The 23,877-nt window shown below is 37.5% G+C and overlaps 1 protein-coding gene and 1 long non-coding RNA gene across 2 annotated transcripts; one reads left to right on the forward strand and one right to left on the reverse strand.

Annotated features, from left to right (window-relative positions):
• Positions 1–1,923: 1,923 nt before the first annotated feature.
• Positions 1,924–3,172, reverse strand: LOC134321205 (uncharacterized). The gene is made up of 2 exons (XR_010013803.1): positions 3,110–3,172; positions 1,924–2,078 (listed from the first exon to the last, which is right to left on the reverse strand). It is a non-coding gene; the product is annotated as an uncharacterized LOC134321205 (long non-coding RNA).
• A 14,868-nt stretch (positions 3,173–18,040) lies between these two features.
• LOC134322023 (butyrophilin-like protein 2) lies at positions 18,041–22,029 on the forward strand. Its single transcript, XM_063003894.1, has 5 exons — positions 18,041–18,118; positions 19,786–20,124; positions 20,246–20,596; positions 21,598–21,696; positions 21,827–22,029. The coding sequence occupies exons 1-5, from the start codon at positions 18,067–18,069 to the stop codon at positions 21,955–21,957; spliced, it is 972 nt and encodes a 323-aa protein (XP_062859964.1). The 5' UTR covers positions 18,041–18,066; the 3' UTR covers positions 21,958–22,029.
• The last annotated feature ends 1,848 nt before the right edge of the window (positions 22,030–23,877 follow it).

Here is a 23,877-nt window from a genome sequence, read left to right on the forward strand (position 1 = left end):
TATATATATAAAAAAACTTGTTAACCATTATTTAACATTTAGCAGAATAATGTTTAATGTCAGTTGTAACATCTGTCTCGATTTTACACGTTTTTTCTTCTTCTTTTATTTACTCAATCTAGGTGTAGATCAGGTGGAATCAGATGCACATGGAAGCAGATAAAATGAAATACAAAGACTGTTCAAGGCTCTTCATTACATGTAAATCATTAGTTTGTAGGGCATAAACTGTGGAATATTAAGAACTGCATTGGTACAGTCTGAACACTTTTATTGCCATCTCTCCAGTGATTGGTGGTGTGGTTTCGAGCCTCCTGCGATTGTTAGTGATCTAAATGTCCCTAAATCCTGATGAATATAAATAATGTTCTTTAATACAAATAAAACACTGTTGAAGGACGATAAAGAAACCATCTCCGCTGCCTCAGAGTAGGATGATACTGGGAGGCCTACAGAGGTACAGTATATGTTGAACATAGACATTTCATTTGATCTACCATGATAATGTGTGACTGTCCTCTAACAGAATGTGATGGCCAGTTCCAAATCAGATGAGGGTCCATCCACATCCAAAGCTCAGCTTAGAACAGTAAAAATGTCTTACCAAATATCTGAAATATCTAGAACACTGCTGTTTGATCATAACATGCTATTTTTGTCTCTTCCTTTCAAGTTGGGTGTAAATGATCTATACAAGGTCCATCTGAAGATACAAATTGCAAAGTTTGATGCTCAGGTGGAGCATATAAAACAGACACGGCTAGAAATTTAGTTGCTTGAATTTAAGGTGGGTGTCGGTGCTAAGGGTGTATAAATATAAATGTTCTTACTAAAGTATAAGGACAAGGAAATGAACTTGTTGCATTGTTTTATTTTCAGTGATCATGCACAGAGCCTGGCCATTTGGCTTCAGTATTGGGTAGCATCACATAAGATCTTGATAGAGAACAGTAAGTTGCAGAACGTGTATTAAATGTTACAGTTTTATTTAAAACATTTGTTCATTTTTTAAGATAATGGCCACTACCTGTACGTGGAGGGATATTCTGTCTGCTGTTCACATAATCCTTTTCATTTTTATTACTTTCTAGTTTGAATCTTTATTAATAAAGACAAACCTGTGATTCTGTGGCATTCCTCTTGAATGTTTATTACAGATAAACAAGCGATAGGCATACTTTGCAGATGGACCAACATACAGTTGCCTTGCCTATATATTCAGCATCTCACACATTAATGAAAATGTTTTATTAACAAAAAATGCAATGCATAAAGTCTGCAAAGAAGTGAGGGCAATATTGCAATTGCAATATTGTAATATTGCAAATGTGCAGCTTAGGGATGTTGTTTATGTATTTGGCGTGGGGGGGGGGGGGGTGAGAATGGTTAAAACACTTATGTCCTCGTATTTCCTTCAGTTCCTCAGATTTTGTTTGTATTAAAAAGACGAAATTTTAATAAAATAAAATCCACATCTATCAGCTACCCACCCACACACAGCTGTAACATACATACATATGATAATATGTGTAAAGAAATAATACTTGAATAGACCCATGACAGGGCAGTTGCAACATTCATAGATATGTACTAAAATCATTGTTTAACAGAATTTTGCAAAGACTTTTTTTTATTTGTGTAGAGATTGGGTTTTCACTCATTAATTTGGCTGTAAAAAAAAATACTACACTCTAAAAAGTCATGTGTTCAAAACGACACACACTGTGTGGAATTTCAACACATGTACGGAGTGTGCTCAGGGACGACACATACTGTGTTGATTTAAACACAGTAAATGTGTCATCCTGTTTTTGCACACCCACCGTGTTAGGATACTTAACACAATGTGTTGTTCAACACACAATGTGTGTTGATTATGTGTAATCAAGAAAATGGGTGATATGGGTAAAATAAAGACGAATACACATGTAGCCATTTTATTTTACTGTATAATATTACAATGGTTAAATAACATTATTTTTTACAGTTTAACAGTAAATGTACAAAATATATCTTCCTTGAACTTTTCCATTCTTAAAGATGGTTGCAAAAACTCGTAAAACGTCTGCTCCTCTGTCCTAAAAGAAAGACAAAAAATATCATTACAAGGTACTGTGTAATCACATTACAAAATATGAACTGAGACGTTTACAACATTTAATATTTTGAATAACATTCTGATTAGTCAACCAACCAAATGAGTAATCAGCTAACACAACTAATATTCCTCCAAATTTGTCATCAAATGTCTAATTATTCACATAGGCTGTTTAACAAATTATTAAACAAGTCACCTGAAAGCTACAGTTACAGAATACAAGCTAAAATGTTTCCTTTACCAGAATAAAGTAAATCGGATGATGCATTTTGGAAGGGTTGTGCTTTACCCTAAATATATCCACCACTACTACTTTAATGCTAATAACAATAAGCAATGTTGCTAATGATTCGATTTAAAGAACCGATTCTTCCGAACCGATTCTGCACTTCCGAACCAAATGCATTAGGACCACCAATGAATCAATCGATTCAGTTTTTCGATTCGTTTAAACAAATGATTTAAAAGAACCGATTCAGTAAAACGAACTGAGCTAAACTAGGCTTAAACAAATGTTAGCATGATTAAAATTCGCTTCTCATAATGAGATTTAACTTAAATAATGTTACTCAATCGCTGTAATCACATAGTCAGTTAAGTAAATTACCTTGAGAAAACGAAAAACAGAGGGTTTCTGAGGTAATTTTATCCACAGTCAGTCTGTTTTGGTGCCATTTTGAGCAAACTAAAAGTCCAATTAATGGTTAGCCAGTTGGCTAACGATAAATAATACCAATAAAAAGAAAGACTAGTCAGGTTTAACAGAACATTTATTGCTCAATAGGAACAGAAAAGCAAACTTAGGTTTATATTAATGTAATTCAGTGCCTCCTTTTTTACTTAACTAAGTCAATGGTCAATTAAAGTCGATTGTTAAAACAGGTCACAGGGTTAAAACCTACTTTTTATAGCTTTGCTTGACTTCATAAAACACACAACAAAACACTGATAAATATGAACTACATAAACATTAATAAAACAAAGTCAATACTAGTTCCTTTTGCAACTTACCAATAAGGGTATAAGGATGAGTCCTGCTGCCTTTCCTTGCATGGTCCAGAAAGAGGGAATCAACCATGAAACACAGATATACTTGATAGGAGAAATGTGATTGGTTAACGCATATGTTTATTTATTAATTTATTTAAAATCTTACATGTGAAATAATCTATGTTTTTAGTCATAAATGCCATTATTTTATCCAACAAATTTAAGTAAAATTGAATAAATATATATTTTTAAACAATGTATTTTCTCACAGTTCTACACATAAATGTGTAGACTAACTATTGGTGTTACTTTACACGTGTCTGTGTAAAAAGGGGCCAGAAATGACACAAAACGTGTTACAGACTGCAGGACACAGTAGCTGTGTAGAAAAAATGACACATTACTTCTTAGAGTGTACTAGTAAAAGGATATAGATAGATAGGTAGGTAGGTAGGTAGGTAGGTAGGTAGGTAGGTAGGTAGGTAGGTAGGTAGATAGATAGATAGATAGATAGATAGATAGATAGATAGATAGATAGATAGATAGATAGATAGATAGATAGATAACAATCATGTTTGGGGTTAATGAGTACAATCAATCGATTTGAACCACAAATTATTTTAGCTTACTAAACTGTGTGTGTGTGTTAAAGTTATTCTATTAATCCATAACATTCCATCCATACTGTTATAATTAATGTTATAACAAGCCTTTTTATTAATATTGTGATTATTGTGATTAATAATGTTGTAACCGTCCCCACTCTCGCCGAACTGACTGACTGTGATAAACGGAAAGGTTCATGGAGAAATTCATCAGGAAATAACAGGCTGTTTAATCTGAGATTAATAACTCGCTCCTGACTGAGATCTCTTCTCATCATTTGTTTGTCTGTATCTACTGGATCCTGGAGTAAAAGACGCGCCAGGTGTGCGTGTCTTAAACTTGAACCCCGTGATGTAGTACTGAAAAAATGGGTGTGGTACTGTTTTCTACACCCCGACACATCCTGCACCCCTAGGACCATTAGACAACGATTAACTCCGCCTTATATAAAGTCTTATTTCATTGATTAATTTACTCAGTCACTAACAGCAAAAACAACGTTGCAGATGTTAAAATTATGGATTGTAAAAATATCGTTTCTACGTGGTTGTGTTTGGGGTGGAAGCGTTTCTGTTGTTCTGCTATCGTTGCTAAATAATCAAACAGTAGTGATGTAGCACAAATTCCTGCAGTCCATATTCTGATATTTCCGTTCTGCATCGTTTGTGAATTTAGCACCAAGTTTATTTAAGGTTTTACGGTGTGAATTACAAATGTTCGTGATGTAAATGTAACCCGTGTTCAGTGTTAGGAGTCGTGCTGCCCCCTGTCGGTGCTATTCTTCCTCTGCGTTGTGTTATGTTGTAGATGTTAAAACAGGAATAGAGAGACTGAACACCATGAATGTTGGTTTATGCAGCACAGCAGGACCCGTTTATTCTTCAAGTTCCAGTGCAAACAGTTCAGAGACTTTAATGTCAGACCTCAGTACAGCAGCTTCAGATCTACACCAGCACTGTCCTCCCCTTCACAGTGCATAATAATGAACTCACATTACTGTGTACCAATAAACAACTAATCATTTAAAAGTAACATGAACTGTAGAGTATAAAATGTAACACAGCACTAATGCACAGTCACAGTCTGATTAAAGACTCGAACATTGGTAAACTGTGACCATGCTGCTTAATGGAAACGTGATAACATTTGGACAAACAGATAGATAGATAGATACTTTATTGATCCCGAAGGAAATTAGAGATAAAACAGTAAAAACAGTAAAACGGTATAAAAGTAACACATTTATCACCCGTCATAACATACTCCTAAATAATCACAATCTAACTAAAAACTGAACACGGGTGTCTTACAAAATAGAGATTATTAACGGAAAATAATCAGATTTGCAAATCAAACAGTACCAACTACAGTACAAACTACAGTACCATCTACAGTACAAAATACAGTACCAACTACAGTACCAACTACAGTACAAACTACAGTACCATCTACAGTACAAAATACAGTACCAACTACAGTACCAACTACAGTACCATCTACAGTACCAACTACAGTACCATCTACAGTACAAAATACAGTACCAACTACAGTACCAACTACAGTACAAACTACAGTACCATCTACAGTACCAACTACAGTACCATCTACAGTACAAAATACAGTACCAACTACAGTACAAACTACAGTACAAACTACAGTACCAACTACAGTACCAACTACAGTACCATCTACAGTACAAAATACAGTACCAACTACAGTACAAACTACAGTACCAACTACAGTACAAACTACAGTACAAACTACAGTACCATCTACAGTACCAACTACAGTACCATCTACAGTACAAAATACAGTACCAACTACAGTACAAACTACAGTACCATCTACAGTACCAACTACAGTACCATCTACAGTACAAAATACAGTACCAACTACAGTACAAACTACAGTACCATCTACAGTACCAACTACAGTACAAAATACAGTACCAACTACAGTACAAACTACAGTACCATCTACAGTACCAACTACAGTACCATCTACAGTACAAAATACAGTACCAACTACAGTACCAACTACAGTACCATCTACAGTACCAACTACAGTACCATCTACAGTACAAAATACAGTACCAACTACAGTACAAACTACAGTACAAACTACAGTACCAACTACATTACCATCTACAGTACCAACTACAGTACAATCTACAGCACCAACTACAGTACCATCTACAGTACCACCTACAGTACAATCTACAGCACCAACTACAGCACAATCTACAGTACCACCTACAGTACCAACTACAGTACCATCTACAGTACAAAATACAGTACCAACTACAGTACCAACTACAGTACCATCTACAGTACCAACTACAGTACAATCTACAGCACCAACTACAGTACCATCTACAGTACCACCTACAGTACAATCTACAGCACCAACTACAGTACCATCTACAGTACCAACTACAGTACCACCTACAGTACCAACTACAGTACAAACTACAGTACCATCTACAGTACAAAATACAGTACCAACTACAGTACCAACTACAGTACAAACTACAGTACCATCTACAGTACCAACTACAGTACCATCTACAGTACAAAATACAGTACCAACTACAGTACCAACTACAGTACAAACTACAGTACCATCTACAGTACCAACTACAGTACCATCTACAGTACAAAATACAGTACAAACTACAGTACCAACTACAGTACCATCTACAGTACCAACTACAGTACAATCTACAGCACCAACTACAGTACCAACTACAGCACCAACTACAGTACAATCTACAGCACCAACTACAGTACCATCTACAGTACCACCTACAGTACAATCTACAGCACCAACTACAGCACAATCTACAGTACCAACTACAGTACAATCTACAGCACCAACTACAGTACCATCTACAGTACCAACTACAGTACCACCTACAGCACCACCTACAGCACCAACTACAGTACCATCTACAGTACCAACTACAGTACCACCTACAGTACCACCTACAGTACCAACTACAGTACCAACTACAATACCATCTACAGTACCAACTACAGTACCATCTACAGTACAAAATACAGTACCAACTACAGTACCAACTACAGTACAAACTACAGTACAAACTACAGTACCATCTACAGCACCAACTACAGTACCAACTACAGTACCAACTACAGTACCATCTACAGCACAAAATACAGTACCAACTACAGTACCAACTACAGTACCATCTACAGTACCAACTACAGTACCAACTACAGTACCTACAGTACCAACTACAGTACAAACTACAGTACCAACTACAGTACAAACTATAGTACCATCTACAGTACCAACTACAGTACCATCTACAGTACAAACTACAGTACCAACTACAGTACCAACTACAGTACAATCTACAGCACCAACTACAGCACCATGTACAGTACCAACTACAGTACCAACTACAGTACAATCTACAGCACCAACTACAGTACCATCTACAGTACCACCTACAGTACAATCTACAGCACCAACTACAGTACCAACTACAGTACAATCTACAGCACCAACTACAGTACCATCTACAGTACCAACTACAGTACCAACTACAGTACCAACTACAGTACCACCTACAGTACAATCTAAAGCACCAACTACAGTACCATCTACAGTACCAACTACAGTACCACCTACAGTACCATCTACAGTACCAACTACAGTACCAACTACAGTACAAACTACAATACCATCTACAGTACCAACTACAGTACCATCTACAGTACAAAATACAGTACCAACTACAGTACCAACTACAGTACCTACAGTACCAACTACAGTACAAACTACAGTACCATCTACAGTACAAACTACAGTACCATCTACAGTACAAACTACAGTACCAACTACAGTACAAAATACAGCACCAACTACAGTACCAACTACAGTACCAACTACAGTACAATCTACAGCACCAACTACAGTACCATCTACAGTACCAACTACAGTACCAACTACAGTACAATCTACAGCACCAACTACAGTACCATCTACAGTACCACCTACAGTACAATCTACAGCACCAACTACAGCACCATCTACAGTACCAACTACAGTACAATCTACAGCACCAACTACAGTACCATCTACAGTACCAACTACAGTACCAACTACAGTACCACCTACAGTACAATCTACAGCACCAACTACAGTACCATCTACAGTACCAACTACAGTACCAACTACAGTACAATCTACAGCACCAACTACAGTACCATCTACAGTACCAACTACAGCACCAACTACAGTACCAACTACAGTACCATCTACAGTACAATCTACAGCACCAACTACAGTACCATCTACAGTACCAACTACAGCACCAACTACAGCACCACCTACAGTACCAACTACAGTACCATCTACAGTACCAACTACAGTACCAACTACAGCACCAACTACAGCACCACCTACAGTACCACCTACAGTACCATCTACAGTACCAACTACAGCACCAACTACAGTACCAACTACAGTAGTCAACTTTATTTACATAGCGCTTTTTACAATACACATTGTCTCAAAGCAACTTTACAAAATCCAGGACCAACAGATACAAAAACCTCTGTTGAGCAAGCCGAGGGCGACTGTGGCAAGGAAAAACTGCCTGAAAATTACAGGAAGAAACCTTGAGAGGAACCAGACTCAGCAGGGCCCCGTCCTTCTTGGGTGGTCTGGAGGATACTTTAAATAAATGCACGATTTACACAAAGCATACAAACACAGAATTAAATGATCTAAAAGTTATAACTGGTAATAAATAGATAAATAGATTAATAATAATAGAGTTGTTATTCGCTCTAATCTTAATAAATAAATAAACAATAAAGTCTGTAGTTCTTGTCATTCTTGGTGCAGTTACTCCCGACCCGTCACATCTGGCATAAGCAGCATCGTTGGCACGGCAGTCTCGACTTTAATCCTTAACCTCGGCGGGTAAACAGGTTTCCATCAGAATGCCCTTGGGGTAAAACAATAGAGAATGTAGTTAATAATGTAAAATGCTAGTTGAGTAAAACAGTTTTACAAAGAGTTTTAGACTCCGGCAGCCCTAAATATTACAGCATAACTAAAAGGGAGAGCGAGCAGGTAACAAGGTCATGAAGGCTTTCATAGGACATCAGCTCCCATCTCTCCTACCCAAACCTGAGTGATCGGACAAGAGAGGCAGAACGACAGCAACCCAACATCCCTGATCACCACAAGTTTCTATGACCAAGAACCCCCAAGCTCTGCGCCTTTGTCTATACTAATCAAAAGCCTGAGAAAATAAATATGTTTTCAGTCTAGACTTAAACATTGAGACTGTGTCCGAATCCCGAACAGAGGCAGGAAGATTATTCCAGAGTTGTGGAGCTTTGTAAGAAAATGCTCTTCCACCAGCTGTGGTCTTTTTAATTTTAGGAACTATAAGTAACCCTGCATCTTGTGAACGAAGTGGACGTGCTGGGTTGTAGTGATTAATAAGTTCACTCAGATACTGTGGTACAGACCATGTAGTGCTTTATAGGTTAGTAAAAGTATTTTGTAATCAATGCGGAATTTAACTGGCAGCCAGTGTAGAGATGATAGAACAGGACTAATATGATCAAATTTTTTAGTTCCAGTTAACACTCGAGCTGCTGCATTTTGAACTAACTGAAGTTTGTTTATGGATCTACCAGAGCATCCAGGTAGAAGAGCATTACAATAATCTAACCGAGAAGTTATAAACGCATGGATCAGTTTTTCGGCGTCATTAACAGATAGTATATTTCTTATTTTAGAAATATTACGCAAATGATAGAAAGCAACTCTAGTAATATTATTAATGTGTGTATCAAAGGAAAGATCTGAATCTATTGTGACACCCAAGTTTTTTACATCTGGACTGGGAGTAACAGAGAACGTGTTTAGGTTTAGCACCAGGTTAGACAACTTGTCTCTTGCAGCTTTAGAGCCAACAAGTAAAACCTCAGTTTTATCTGAATTAAGTAAAAGAAAATTACACGACATCCAGTTTTTTATGTCGTTTACACAATCTTCTATCTTACTGATTGTGTCAGTATCATTTGGTTTGGCTGATATATACAGCTGAAATTTCTCCTAGTGGAAGCATATAGAGTGTAAATAATAGAGGTCCCAGTACGGACCCCTGTGGAACACCACACTTTACTTTTGTAGTTTCCGAGCATTTATTATTTACATAAACAAATTGCGAGCCGTCAGTCAAATATGATTGAAACCAAGAGAGTGTGAGTCCTTTAACACCTACTGTATTTTCTAGCCTCTCCAGTAAAATGTTACGATCGACCGTATCAAACGCTGCACTAAGATCTAATAGAACAAGAAAAGAGACACATCCATTATCAGAAGACATGAACAACTCGTACTCTAATTAATGCGGTTTCGGTACTATGATTGGGTCTAAATCCAGATTGAAATTTTTCGTGAATACAAATTTCATTCAAATAAGAACATAATTGTTTGGAAACGACTTTTTCTAATATTTTAGAGACAAACGGAAGGTTTGAAATTGGCCTATAATTAGCTAGTACATGTGGATCAAGATTAGGTTTTTTAATCAGGGGTTTAATAACGGCACTTTTAAACAATTTAGGTACATACACAAGGCTAAGGGATGCATTGATTAATGTAAGCAGGGGCTCTACAATAGCTGGGAGTAAATCTTTAAGTAAACGAGTTGGAACAGGATCGAGTATACACGATGATGACTTAGATGATTTAATCAACACAGTTAGTTCATTTTGGGAGATTGGATTAAAGGAATTTAGTTGGATTAACTCCTTACTATTATCATCACTATTCTCACCAGTGCTGCTCAGAGTGAGTCCAGACTTAACATTGAGAAGTGACACATTTTTTCTATCTTATCCTTAAAAAAATCATGGCTGGTACAGTCGGGTGGCTATTAGATTCAGTTTTTATTCCAAGCTATCTTATACACCTCCAGTGTAGTGTGCCGCCACTTGCGTTCTAATTTCCGTGCTGCTTGTTTAAGTGCGCATGTGTGGTCATTGTACCATGGAGCAAGTTTTTTCTCCTTAATCAGTTTAGTTTTGAGTGGGGCTACGTTATCTAAGGTTGTGCGCAGTACGGTCTCTAGGTTTTGAGTTGCCTGATCTAGTTCTTTAGGTTCTGATGCTGATATATTTGGTAATTCTGGTAGGCTGCTGCAGTTGCAGATGTAATAGTGCGCTTACATTTAAAACGATGTGGTTGCTGTATATTATTGGACAGGGACACTTCATAAATTAGTAGGGAGTGATCAGAAATTAAGTCATTCTGTGGTACGATTACCAGGTTGTCTATGTTATACCATAAGTAAGTATTAAATCTAAGGTATGTTTACAGCGGTGAGTGGGTCCTGTTACATTTTGGGTGATGCCTAAAGATTCTAAAATAGAATCAAACGCAATTTTGAGTGGATTACACTTATCCTCATAATGAATATTAAAGTCACCAACAATTAAAGCTTTTTTAGTTGATAAGACTAATTTTGAAAGAAAATCGGCAAATTCGTTAAGAAATTCTGAGTAAGGACCAGGGGGTCGATAAACAGTAACCAGTTTAAACATACTAGTTTTATCAGATGAACATTTATTGGTTATGTCAGAGATAAGAACTTCAAACGAGTTTGTTATGGGAGATGATTTTACAGTAAGACCTACAGGTATGTCTTTATCATAAATTGTGGCTATTCCTCCACCACGACCGCTAAGACGTGGCTTATGTTCATAACTGTAACCCGGAGGAGATGCTTCATTTAAACCTAGATACTCATCAGGTCTAGCCCAGGTCTCGGTTAAACAAAGTGCACTAAGACAATTATCTGTAATTATTTCATTTACAATTACAGTTTTGCATGCAAGTGACTTGATGTTTAGAAGTCCTAACTTTAGTTTAGCCTTACTAGTGTTTTCATGATGCTCATTTAGATTCATTTTAATTAAGTTATTATGACATACTTTTTGATTTAGTTTTGGCTTACACCTGCCACGGTAAACAGACACAGTCTCAATGGTATCATGTTAGGTACCCCTTTAGCCTGGCTAAGTGCAGCAGGCATTGGTTCCACAAGTGGACAGAAATATCTGGAGGGGTGTTGACCCGTGCCACCTGGATAGCCACCCACAGGTCAGTGGTATTTGTAGGTGCAGGATCTCTGGTCCCTCTGTGAGATATTCCCAGTACATGTGACACTGGATTAAGGAATGTTAAATGTTCCACCCGTCTGGTACCCACAATCTTGCCTCGCTTAAACTCCATTAATTTGCATCGCCTTGCCATGAGCACACTGGCCAGTGGTCAACCTTACTCACAAGATAATACCTCACAACTTATACAGATATGGGTATTCCCAAGCCGTCCCTGCTATCCCTTGACCTTTAGCATATCCATGTATAGTGTTTATATACTGGTGTGAAACTGAAAAATAAACAACCTGAAGCAAACAGCAATTTATACATCCATATGTAAACAGTGATGTATTTTTTTTGTTTGTTATAAATTTCTACAAATTTGGTTGTGACAATGTATAATGTTAAACTTACATTTACGAAATTTAGCAGACACCTTTATCCAAAGCGATTTTACAATTACAGTATACAGTTTTAAGCAACTGAGAATTAAAGGCCTTGCTCAAGGGCCCAACAGCAGCAACCTGGCAGTGGTGGGGCTTAAACCAGCGACCCTCTGATCACTGGTCCAGTACCTTAACCACTAGGCTACAGCTAGCCCACCAACTTGAACTGATGAATCATATAACCAGTAACTACCTGTCCTGTCATGCATCAAACCAAAGTGGAAACCATCACCATAAAATCTTAATAAATAAATAAATTCATTTTCAGTTGTGAAGAGTCATGATGTTATTTGATAGTGTAATGTGGGTTTATACAGCCCTGGTACAGAAGGTGTGTCACTTAGGTATTATACACAGAACAATGATAGTGAAAATAAATGTTTTCAGTCAGCAGAGTCTCTTTCCAAACGATGGAGCGATTTATTCTGATTTTCCTGTCAGCGTTAATAATCAACAGTGATGGTAAACTTTACTTTTAATTATTATTCTGTTTGTGAGTTTATTTATCTGTAACATTAAGTTTATAAATCTCTTTCTGACACTGTATACAGCAGGAGTGACTCCAGTCCTGGAGAGCTACAGTAATTTACATCAGATAATAAAGTAGTCCATTACTGACTGATGTTACTCTTTTAGTAAAGGGAAACACAAATAACTGTAAGAATGCAGAAGCTGTCGGTTGAACCACTGATGTGTGTAAAAACTATTGCTAAATTTTTTAATTTTTGTAAATGCTGAAGACACCGAGTGTGTTTACATGTTCATAATAACCAGAGTAGTTCAATAAAGTCGATTCTTACATTAATCAGATCATTTGGTTTACATGCACTTCAGTAATCTAATGAAAGGAAACTTCTGCATTTACAGTGGTGTTCAAAAAAATAGCAGTGATTTTAAAAAAGCGAATAAAGCACAAAATCATTATAATAACTTTTATTTCCATAAATGCAAATGCACTGAAAATACCACACATTCAATTCTAAATCAAAACATTAACAACACTTAGCCAGTTTGTGTTCATCCTTCACAGAAAATTAAGAAAAATGAATATTAGGCTGTTCAAAAAAATAGCAGTGCCAGCATTTTTCTTTAAAAACTAAAAAAAATGTATCTATAACATGAAAAATTTTTTAAGGTTTCACTTTACTTTAAATTACTGAACTAATATTTAGCGGCATAACAATTGTTTCCGAGATCTGTGTTGCATGGGGTCGACCAACTTCTGGCACCTCTGAACAGGTATTCCAGTCCAGGATGATCAGACTACATTCCCCATTCTTCTGCAATTTTGATTTTGCCTAAAAAAAACGCGCTTCAGATTTCAGCCCACAAGTTCTATATGGGATTGAGGTCAGGGGATTGTGCTGGCCACTTCATTACCTCAATCTTGTTTGTCTGTAACCAAGAGGTTTTGGGTCATTGTCATGTTGAAACACCCATTTTAAGTTCATTTCTTCTTCGACATAGAGCAACATGATCTCCTCAAGTATTCTGATATATTTAAACTGATCCATGATCCCTCGTATGAGATAAATAGACGTAACACCACGGTATGAGAAACATCCCCATATCATAGTTTTGTACCACCATGCTTTACTGTCTTCACAGTGAACTTTGGCTTGAAGTGAGTGCTCGGGGATCGTCTGACATACTGTCTACGGCCACTAGACCCAAAAAGAACAATTTTGCTTTCATCAGTCCACAAAATGTTGAGCCATTTCTCTTTGGACCAGTTAATGTGTTCTTTGGGAAATTTGAACCCATTCAGGACGTCTGTTTCTTAACAACGGGACTTTACAAGGAGTTCTTGCTTGTAAATCGGCTTCACTTAATCATCTTCTGTACTCACTGGTAACTCCAGATGTTCCTTGATCTTTCTGGAGGTGATCACTGACTGAGTATTTGCCATTTTGGCTATTCTTCGATCCATTTGAACAGTAGTTCCACGCTTCCTTCTGCATCTTTCAGGTTTTGGTTTTCACTTTAAGGCATTTGAGATCATTTTAGCTGAGCAGCCTATAATTTGCTGCACTTCTCTGTATGTTTTTCCCTCTACAATCAACTTTTTAATCAAAGTACGCTGTTCATCAGAACAATGTCTGGAACAACCCATTTTACCCAGTATTTCAGAAGGAAATGTGCTATGACCAACCTGTGCAACATTTGCCCCCCTCCTACCTTAAATAAGGGTCAAAATTGACACCCGTTCTTCTGCAGAATGAATGACTTCACCAAGTGAACTCCTCACTGCTATTATTTTGAACAACCCCCTTTCAATTAATGCTTTGATTACTCAGAATGAGCAGCATGCACGTCCTAATTGTTGGGTTTGTTTTGTTTTCATTACTCTACCACACTTTCAAGTGAATTATTTGCTATGTAGAAATAGCATTTCTAATAAAAACAGAGATTTATCAGGTTAATGGTGTTGGACTGCTATTTTTTTGAACACCACTGTACATGAGTAAGTACTGATCAGAAACCTCTAATGTAATATGTTCTTGCACAATAGTCTCTAGGTGTCTGAGGTGAAGAGTCTCTTGTTGATGACCATGAAGAATAATGGGAGTGAGTCAAACTAAAAGACTTTGGTAACCACTGGTGTGATCAGAAAAACACTTCAGAATGTTAAACTGCAGCTCAAACCAGTCAAACCAGTTGTTTCCTGTGCCACTGCCTACCACACACACCTTAAAGGACATTCCAAAATTGATGAAGAGATAATAATCAGCAGTAGTGTTCAGGTCCAAACTAAAGCAGAAACAAAAACTGTGTGCTATACAATTTGTTTATATTTGTTATACACTGCCTGGCCAAAAACAAAAGTCACACACTCTAATATTTGGTTGGACCGCTTTTAGCTTTGATTACGGCACGCATTCGCTGTGGCATCGTTTCCACGAGCTTCTGCAACGTCACAAAATTTATTTCTGTCCAGAGTTGCATTAATTTTTCCCCCAAGATCTTGTATTGATGATGGGAGATTTGGACCACTGTGCAAAGTCTTCTCCAGCACATCCCAAAGATTCTCAATGGGGTTCAGGTCTGGACTCTGTGGTGGCCGATCCATGTACGAGAATGATGTCTCATGCTTCCTGAACCACTCTTTCACAATTTGAGCCAGATGAATCCTGGCATTGTCATCCTGGAATACGCCCGTGCCATCAGGGAAGAAAAAATCCATTGATGGAATAACCTGGTGGTTCAGTATAGAGCAGGAGTGACTCCAGTCCTGGAGAGCTACAGTAATTTTAAACAGATAATAAAGTAGTCCATTACTGACTGATGTTACTCTTTTAGTAAAGGGAAACACAAATAACTGTAAGAATGCAGAAGTTGTCGGTTAAATCACTGTAGTGTGTAAAAACTATTGCTAAATTTGTTAATATTTGTAAATGCATTTCCTTTCCTATTTCTGAAACATTCATTTGAAAGATTTAGCTTGTTAGTAAACGAAGCTGTTCCTGATTTCAGTGCAATTCACAACCATGCAATTTCTTCCAGACGTCTAATCTCTTGAGATATGATGAAGGCTAGTTCAGAATAAACAGCAGATAAAATTAGGAAAGAAGAAACGTATCTAACCTCACACTTAGTCCACTGATGCCAGATTGCTAGAACATTGCGAACAGGGGCAAAGATCCATGGGACATGAAAAAGCTGGACACAAAGACAGAGAAATCACCAAACTGTCCCAGCATATAGAAACACCCCAGTATCAGAAAAGTATGTAACAACAAGAAACAGAAAGCCGTGATCTATTCATGTACTTTGGCCTAAGAAGAGAGAAAATGGCTTTTTGGGACGTCCAGTCTTTTATTACACTTTGGTTACATTCATGACAGGAACGGTAGTTACTCATTACCCAAGATTCATCAGTTCACAAGTTTAATGTCAAACACAGTCATGGACATTTTAGTATCTCCAGTTCACCTCACTTGCACGTCTTTGGACTGTGGGAGGAAACCGGAGCACCCGGAGTAAACCCACACAGACACGGGGAGAACATGCAAACTCCACACAGAAAGGACCTGGACCGCCCCACCTGGTGATTCAACCCTGAACCTTCTTAATGTGAGGCGACAGTGCTACCCACCGAGCCACTGTGCCACCAAAACGAAAACAGCTAGATTATTAAGTGCTGTTATAACTCAGTAGTAAACATGCTACTGTCCCAACTTCTTTTTCAACAATATCTGCAACCGTTCTTGGGATTTCGACGTCGTTTTTGTACCTGACTGAATAACTGGAACATAAAAAGAAAGTTAATTGTGGGTTTTGTAAAAAAACATTACTATTTGTATGATTAACTGGGTGACAAAATAGTTTTGTGACAGTCTCCTTAATCATTATTATTAATTATAACTGAATACAGTTGGTTACTTTTCTGAGTCCATATAACCAGCGCACCACCTGACTGCACCCATTAAACTGACTGGAAAACCTTGGAAGCTTTGTACAGATTCTAGAACCCAGATCACAGATTTCTTTTGTCTCTTAGAGTCACTTTTAGGTCTGGATGGAACAGTAGTCTCTACATCACCTTACAAATAAACAGACATTTGTTCAGACAGGGAGATGTAATCCAAGAATCACCCACAAACAAAAGCTGCTGACACACTGATCACACTGTCCACAGGTCAAGCTAGTTTTATAGACTGAAAAAGTCAGAAGAAGCATCTCAAAGCTCGACTGAAGTTGTTTTCTGATCACATGGACCAAAACAAAGCAAATAAGCAGCAGCAGGAGCTTCTTTCTCGAATTGCAGCACATGATGCAAAGCAGACAATGCAGCAACAACCTAATGCATTAATAACTAATATAAACATTATATAACACCAATGAGTTAATGTCACTACATTTCTTGTACAAAACATATAAAAGTAAATGAAACTCTTAACATAAACTGTGTGCTGTAAAATTAGTTATATTTGCTGTAAACAAAATGATTGTGTTTGACAGAACACTGCTGTAGCTGTGTGTTATTTTTCCCACCTGTATTCAGGCTAATTCTTCTCCTGCGTTTAGTCTTAAAAGGGGTGTGAAAAGATAATGTTGGATGAATGTGCTCGTCAGTGTTTGGCTACTAGCTAAGCTAATTGTTACTGTAGCCTAAATGCTAGTGAAGATTCTTACCATTTTGAACAGGAATGAGCGGTTTTAGTGCTGCAGTTTACAGTCGCTTTCATCCAGCAACACTAATAAACAAGTCCTAAACTTAAACCCACTGCCGGTGTAAACACAAAGCTAAGCTGCAAAAACATCTGGTGTGGTACCGCTTTCTGCACCCCGACACATCCTGCACCCCTAGGACCCTTAGGCAGCGAGTAACCTTGCCTGAGTTAAAGTCTTATTACGTTTATCTATTTGCTCAATGTTACTAACTAAAAAAACAACGTTGCAAATGTCAAAATTAGGGGAAACCCACCCAGACATGCAACATACAAACTCCACACAGAAAGAACCCAGACCGCCCCGCCTGGGAATCGAACCCAGGACCTTCTTGCTGTGAGGTGACAGTGAAAAAATACTCAGACACTTCAGTTGCATGATGGGATTTGTTATTTCTAAGTTTCAGATGGTATCACAGGAGTGTACTGGGGGTTAGAAGTGTCTCTTGATTTTTCATTTTCAGTTGTAAAGAGCCCTGGTGTTATTTGATAGTGTTATCGGGGGTTTCCACAGCTCTGGTACGGAGGGTGTGGCGCTGAGGTAGAATACAGGAAGTGTGATAGTGAAAGTAAAAGTTTCAGCTTCTGTACAAACGATGGACCGAATGGTTTTAATTTTTCTTCCAACTTTAATAATCAACTGTGATGGTAAACTTCGCTTTTAATCATTATTCTGTTTGTGAGTTTATTGAACTGTTAGTGAAATGTATTTGTAAAAATGTTAACTGGATACAGACTAAATAGTGAAATTAATAAAAGTAATCCATTTCTTTGTACTGCAAATAATTTTATCAACTATCAGATTATTACTACAGGTTTTACACTCTGTGAACTTTCTGTTTGTAATAATAACTCTTTTTGTTATTATAGGACAACGAATTTAAATATGATTTATTTGTGTTGTTTGTTTGTGTTGAACTAAAACATTTGTTTGCTGATTTTAGGCCTAGACCGCACATACAGCATACGTGCCATCGGTTGTGTACAGGGATGGACTGGCCATCGGGAGGGTCGGAAGTTTTCCCGGTGGGCCGCTCTGTATGTGGGCCACTGAGAGAGTGAAAAATAAATTCTGTTTTAAATATTCCTGAATAATAATCCTGAAGTGTGCATTGGCCCGCCACAGTATCCTCGCTGCATGTCCATTGGCCAATCACAGAAATGGCCCTCCCCCAGGATAAATCGTAATCACAATCACCAGTACAAAAACTATGAATGAGTGCGAGATGGAGAATGGGTCGAAAAAGCCCGTGATAAAAAAAAAAAAAAACAGAAGAAGCTGCAAGCAGATGCAGAAAAGTGCAGGAAACTGGACAACCTTGTTTGGCAGGGAGGAACTACTGCATAGCCAAAGAGCAGAAAAGGTGTAGTTACAGCCCAGCGCCTCTGCTTCGTTACTAGTAACGCCGTTTAAGAAGAGACTGTGGGTACAAAACATTTCTTTTAACAGTCACTGATTGATTAATAAGTAGTTATCTAAGCTACTGTTGGATACCAGGGGCTTTAAACCAGCCGTTTTAAGGACGATTTTTGTAAAAGTTCTATGATATCATGTCCAACATAGTGCACTACATAGGGCGGTGGATATAATTTGAGATGGTACCATTAGTCTCTGCTCCTCATCTTGTCCTCTATAATACAGGACGGAAAATGCAGTTGTTCAGGACATGTTTAGAGTGATTATGTGCATAGCTCACATGGTTAATTTCCGTTGTCAACATATAAAGTATTTATTTCTTTGCTCATCGGAGCAATGCACTAATTTGGAACAAACGTGAATCACGTGTGAATAAAAGTGCGAAAAAAGCATATTTACCAGTGTTAAAGGTTTAATGAAAGAAAGGTTTAATTTTATTTTATTTCTTGCGGTTTAATGAGACAGGATGGGGAAATCCAAAAGAACCATTTAATAAATTGTAAATTTTGTGTGTGATAGATGTATAGAACTATTAATCCCAAAGGAAAGTGTTGGAAATATATAGATATTTGTTTGTAGTTATTTTTGTATTATTTTAATTTTTATTATAGTGAGTTATTAACTTCAGTGGTAAGATAGATGAAAACTATTAATATCAATCATCTAACATTTGATTAGGCGGTGATGTGTGTGGCGCGATGTGCTTGTAGTGGGCTGGTCAAGAAAAAAGTCCAGGGCTGAATTTTGTTCCCAGTCCAGCGCTGGTTGTGTAACATCAGTTCTGTTTTTTCATGAGCAGCTTCTGATGGACTGGCTGTGTGGCTGTACTGTTCAAGTCCAAACTGAAGCAGAAAACCAGTAAACCGAGTGTTCATAACAATGTTTTACTTGATTTCAGGGTTCCGTGTGCTGGGTCCTTCTGACCCTCTGAGTATCCAGCTTGGAGGCTCAGTGATGTTACCCTGCTATGTTGAAACTCCTCTACCGATGGATGAGCTGGAAGTGGAGTGGAAGAGAACCGACACTTTAGTTCATTTGTGGCAGAATGGACAAAGTGAACCAGAATCTCAGAACCAGGATTATAGAGAACGAGCACATTTCTTCTCTGAGGAGGTCAAACATGGAAACTTCTCACTCTTACTTACTAATGTAACCAGTAAAGATGCAGGAGTTTACAGATGTGTGATTTATACAGGGAAGGAATCTAATGAAGCTTCAATTGAAATAAAGGAAGCAGGTGAGTGAATCCTGATTTCATTAGAATTTTTTCCTGTGAAAGTTTGTGCAGGTTTATAAAGTTTAAACTATTCCAGCAAGAATATTTTACAGTGAGCTCTTTCTAACAATTCTTCTTTCAGATCATCTGATTGTAACTGGAGGTCACGCTGTATCTGCTTATGCTGATGAAGACGTCACACTGAATTGCTCAATCAAATCTCATTTACCACTAGAACAGATAGAACAGATTGAGTGGAGGAAAGTGGATGAGAACATCTTAGTTCTGCTGTATGAATATGGTGAGGTCCTGACAGACTCCAGTGATGAGAGATACAGAGACAGAGTTGAACTCTTCAGTAATGAAGAAGTTCAGAAAGGAAACTTCTCACTGAGACTGAAGAACGTCAGAACTGAGGACAAAGGGATGTTCATGTGTGTAGCGTTTCATGAAGATTTATCAGCTAACGCCACTGTGGAGGTGCAGCAGCTTGGTAAGTCTACATTTCCAAAAGATTTTGGAGAACGTCTCGTAAATTGCACCCATTTACTCAAAAGATAATTTGAGGCATTGATGTTGGTTGAGAAGGCCTGGCTCAAAATCAGTGTTCCAATTTATTACAAGAGTGTTTAGGTCAAGGTCAGGGCCACTAAAGGTCTTGTACACCAGATTTGTGTAAATGTTAATGCACATTCATGCTGGAACAGGAAAGAATCTTCCCCAAACTTTTACCATGAAGTTGGAAACATTTATCTTATTTTGTATAATTAATTTAATACACTTGTTGGCTAAAATATCTGAACTTTACATTTAGGAAGGGTGTCCACATACTTTTGATCATATAGTATATTTGTTCTAACAGAGTTGTGTACTTAAACTAGAGTAGGTAATGTTTACTGTGGAAGCTCTTCTGTAACTGTATCTGGATAAGAGCGTCTGCTAAATTCTAAAAATTCATTCATTCATTCATTTTCTTTTCTGCTTATTCAATCAGGGTCCCAGGGGGGTGCTGGAGCCTATCCCAGCTTTTCAATGGGTGCAAGGCACACAGTTACACCGGATGCCAGTCCATCGCAGGGCAGATACACATACACATACACACACACACATATACACACACACACACACACACATTCACTTATAGCGTAATTCAGTGTCTCCATTGAACCTGACTGCATGCTTTTGGACTGTGGGAGGAAACCGGAGCTCCCGGAGGAAAACCACGCAGACACGGGGAGAACATGCAAACTCCACACAAAAAGGAACCCAGACCGCCCCGCCTAGGGATCGAACCCAGGACCTTCTTGCTGTAAGGTGACAGTGCTACCCACTAAGCCACCGTGCCGCCCCCTAAATGCTAAAAATATAAATGTAAAATCTATAGCACTGTATTTAAAATAAGGGGAAGTAAAAGTCAAATTAGGAAAATAATTTAACTATTATTAAAAATACAACAACATTATTGAAATTAATTTCTAATTTTTGTGTTTGCAGGTTTGTCTTATTTACATTATGGGATTTTTTTCCTGTGTTTTGTTGCACTTGGGTCACTGTTGTTGAGCTTCCCAGCATTTATTTCTGTAAAAAACAACAGTAAGTCACGTCTTTATTTGATTAAAAGTTATAAATGATAGATCCTACCGTACAGTGTTGTTTTAATGTAACATAATCGTGTTAAATGAGGCACAAAAACATTAATATTCTTTGTTTGTTTATTTTGCAGATTACAGCAGAAGATCTTTGGCTATACAGTACACACTTGTTGTTTTACCAAATACGGCTTTATTTTTTGCCTTCATCCTTTGGGGTGTAACTGATGGTACACACTGGACTTCATACTTTAGATGCCATTAATATATTTATTGTTTGTTTGTTTGTTGTTGTTTTTGTATTGGCAATATTCAACTGCTCTGATATTTTATATTGTTTTAGTGCAAATTTCCACTAAATACTATTTAACTGTATTTATAAATATATGATGATCTGGTTGCACAGCAGTTTAATTTCACCACCACGAGGACTCGGTTTTGAAACTTCGGTTTTTGGTGCCAGCCTGGTCTTTCATCCTACAGACACAACTGACGAGTTTATTACCTCTGCAACACCAACGTTTACTGTCTGGTTTAGATGTCAGCAGAATTCAGCGCTCTTCTCCTTTCTAAAGAAATCTGCCATCAGCCAATAAGAACAGGAAGTGATTAAAGCAAGTGATAATCCATGTAGACAAGATTTTAGACTCCTTTTAACTCCAATATTTTAATGTGATGCTACACAAACTAGTAAGGAACAAAAAAAAGTAACTGAATTAGGCAACATTTATTACATTTTAAATTCAGTTATGATAAATTAATGTACATTTTATTCTACTGCTTTACTGGCAGATGTCATTAAGTCAGTAAAAATATTATTTATGGTTTAATAATGTCAGACCACTAAAAACAACAACACAAAATCAGAATAATAGTTTGGTTATATTTCTTTTACTAATGTGTTTGGTTGGTGTGTTTTCTTTCTTTGTTAATTTGAGATGCTAATTATTAGAAGTGATTTTTGTTTGTTTCAGGGTTTTTAGCAGAAGCAGTTAATTGTTCAGCTGTAAATCTTGTAAGGATTCTGTTTCTGTTTTGGTTGGCTCCTTATTTGGATGAATTTCAAGGTAAGTTTTAAGGTACTAATAATTTTGCTAGAAAAGTTTTTTTTGATGAAAGATGTTTGTGGTCCAATCATTTAGTCACAGTATAAGAAAAATAGAAGAAATCGTGCTGAAACTGCTATGACTGGAATAGTTTATTATTAGTTTACATATAAAAAAGCTCCACTTCTTTAGAACAACAATAACAAACTATAACTGAAAAAAAAGGAAATGTTATAAAATAATTCTTAAATCTATGTGTGCCACAATCTTTGTCAGTACTACATTTAGGAATCACCTTTTATACTAATCTGGGCTGGTGGGGGCCATGACGGTGCAGATGACTAGCAGTGCTGGTTCCTTTAACTGATGGTCTCTGCACCCAATTAAGGATTTATTAACTTCAGCTGGGGAAGACCTTTATTATCCAACTTTGTTGGTCACTTTTTGTGTTTTTATAAGGTCGAGATGTATTCTTTTGATCTTTATCCTGGTAGCGTTTTATTCTTAAAAGTTGACCATGACACGCAAACTGCCCTGGACACAAGTGAGTTGTCCTACACAGCCAGTTAATAAAGGTTCTTCTCTTGTTGAAAGTTAATGATTAATGAGGCACAATAACCACTTATCAAAGGATCCGTCATGGTCAGTCATCTGTGCTTCATCTGTCATACTGTAACCCACATCCCTGCCAAATTATACATCAGATGGGCTTGATACAGCGCTGGAGTTTCTTCTTCCTTAACAGCAGAGAATTTCTTCTAACATTCCACTTAAACAACTTCCAGTTATATACAATTACATTTATGGCATTAAGATGCTGATGACTGATTATAATTTAAGCAATTGAGGGTTAAGAACCTTGCTCAAGCCGCTCAGGTGGTGCAGCGGTAAAAACACTTTGGAACCAGAGCTGGGATCTCGGATACATCGTATTGAATGTCAGCTCTGCCTGCCGGCTGGGCTAAGCAGCCTCATCAACAACGATTGACCTGTTGTTATTAAGCCGGATAGGGTCTCTCTCTCATAACTAATGCAATTACGACTGTGCTGGCTGATTGATGGCACCTGCACAAAGATGCTGAGAAAAGAGTCAGGGTGTGTCTCTCCATACACAGTGCTGATCTGCATTGCACTCATCA

Source organism: Trichomycterus rosablanca, chromosome 10 (genome assembly GCF_030014385.1).
Source record: "Trichomycterus rosablanca isolate fTriRos1 chromosome 10, fTriRos1.hap1, whole genome shotgun sequence".
In the NCBI taxonomy this organism is placed as follows: Eukaryota; Metazoa; Chordata; class Actinopteri; order Siluriformes; family Trichomycteridae; genus Trichomycterus; species Trichomycterus rosablanca.

Bases quoted from the DNA above. Each gene is read 5' to 3' on its own strand.
- LOC134322023 (XM_063003894.1), top strand. From the start codon at position 18,067: ATGGACCGAATGGTTTTAATTTTTCTTCCAACTTTAATAATCAACTGT. The intron at 18,119-19,785 runs GTAAACTTCGCT...ACTTGATTTCAG, and splicing joins TTTAATAATCAACTGTGATG to GGTTCCGTGTGCTGGGTCCT. The intron at 21,697-21,826 runs GTAAGTCACGTC...TTTATTTTGCAG, and splicing joins TATTTCTGTAAAAAACAACA to ATTACAGCAGAAGATCTTTG.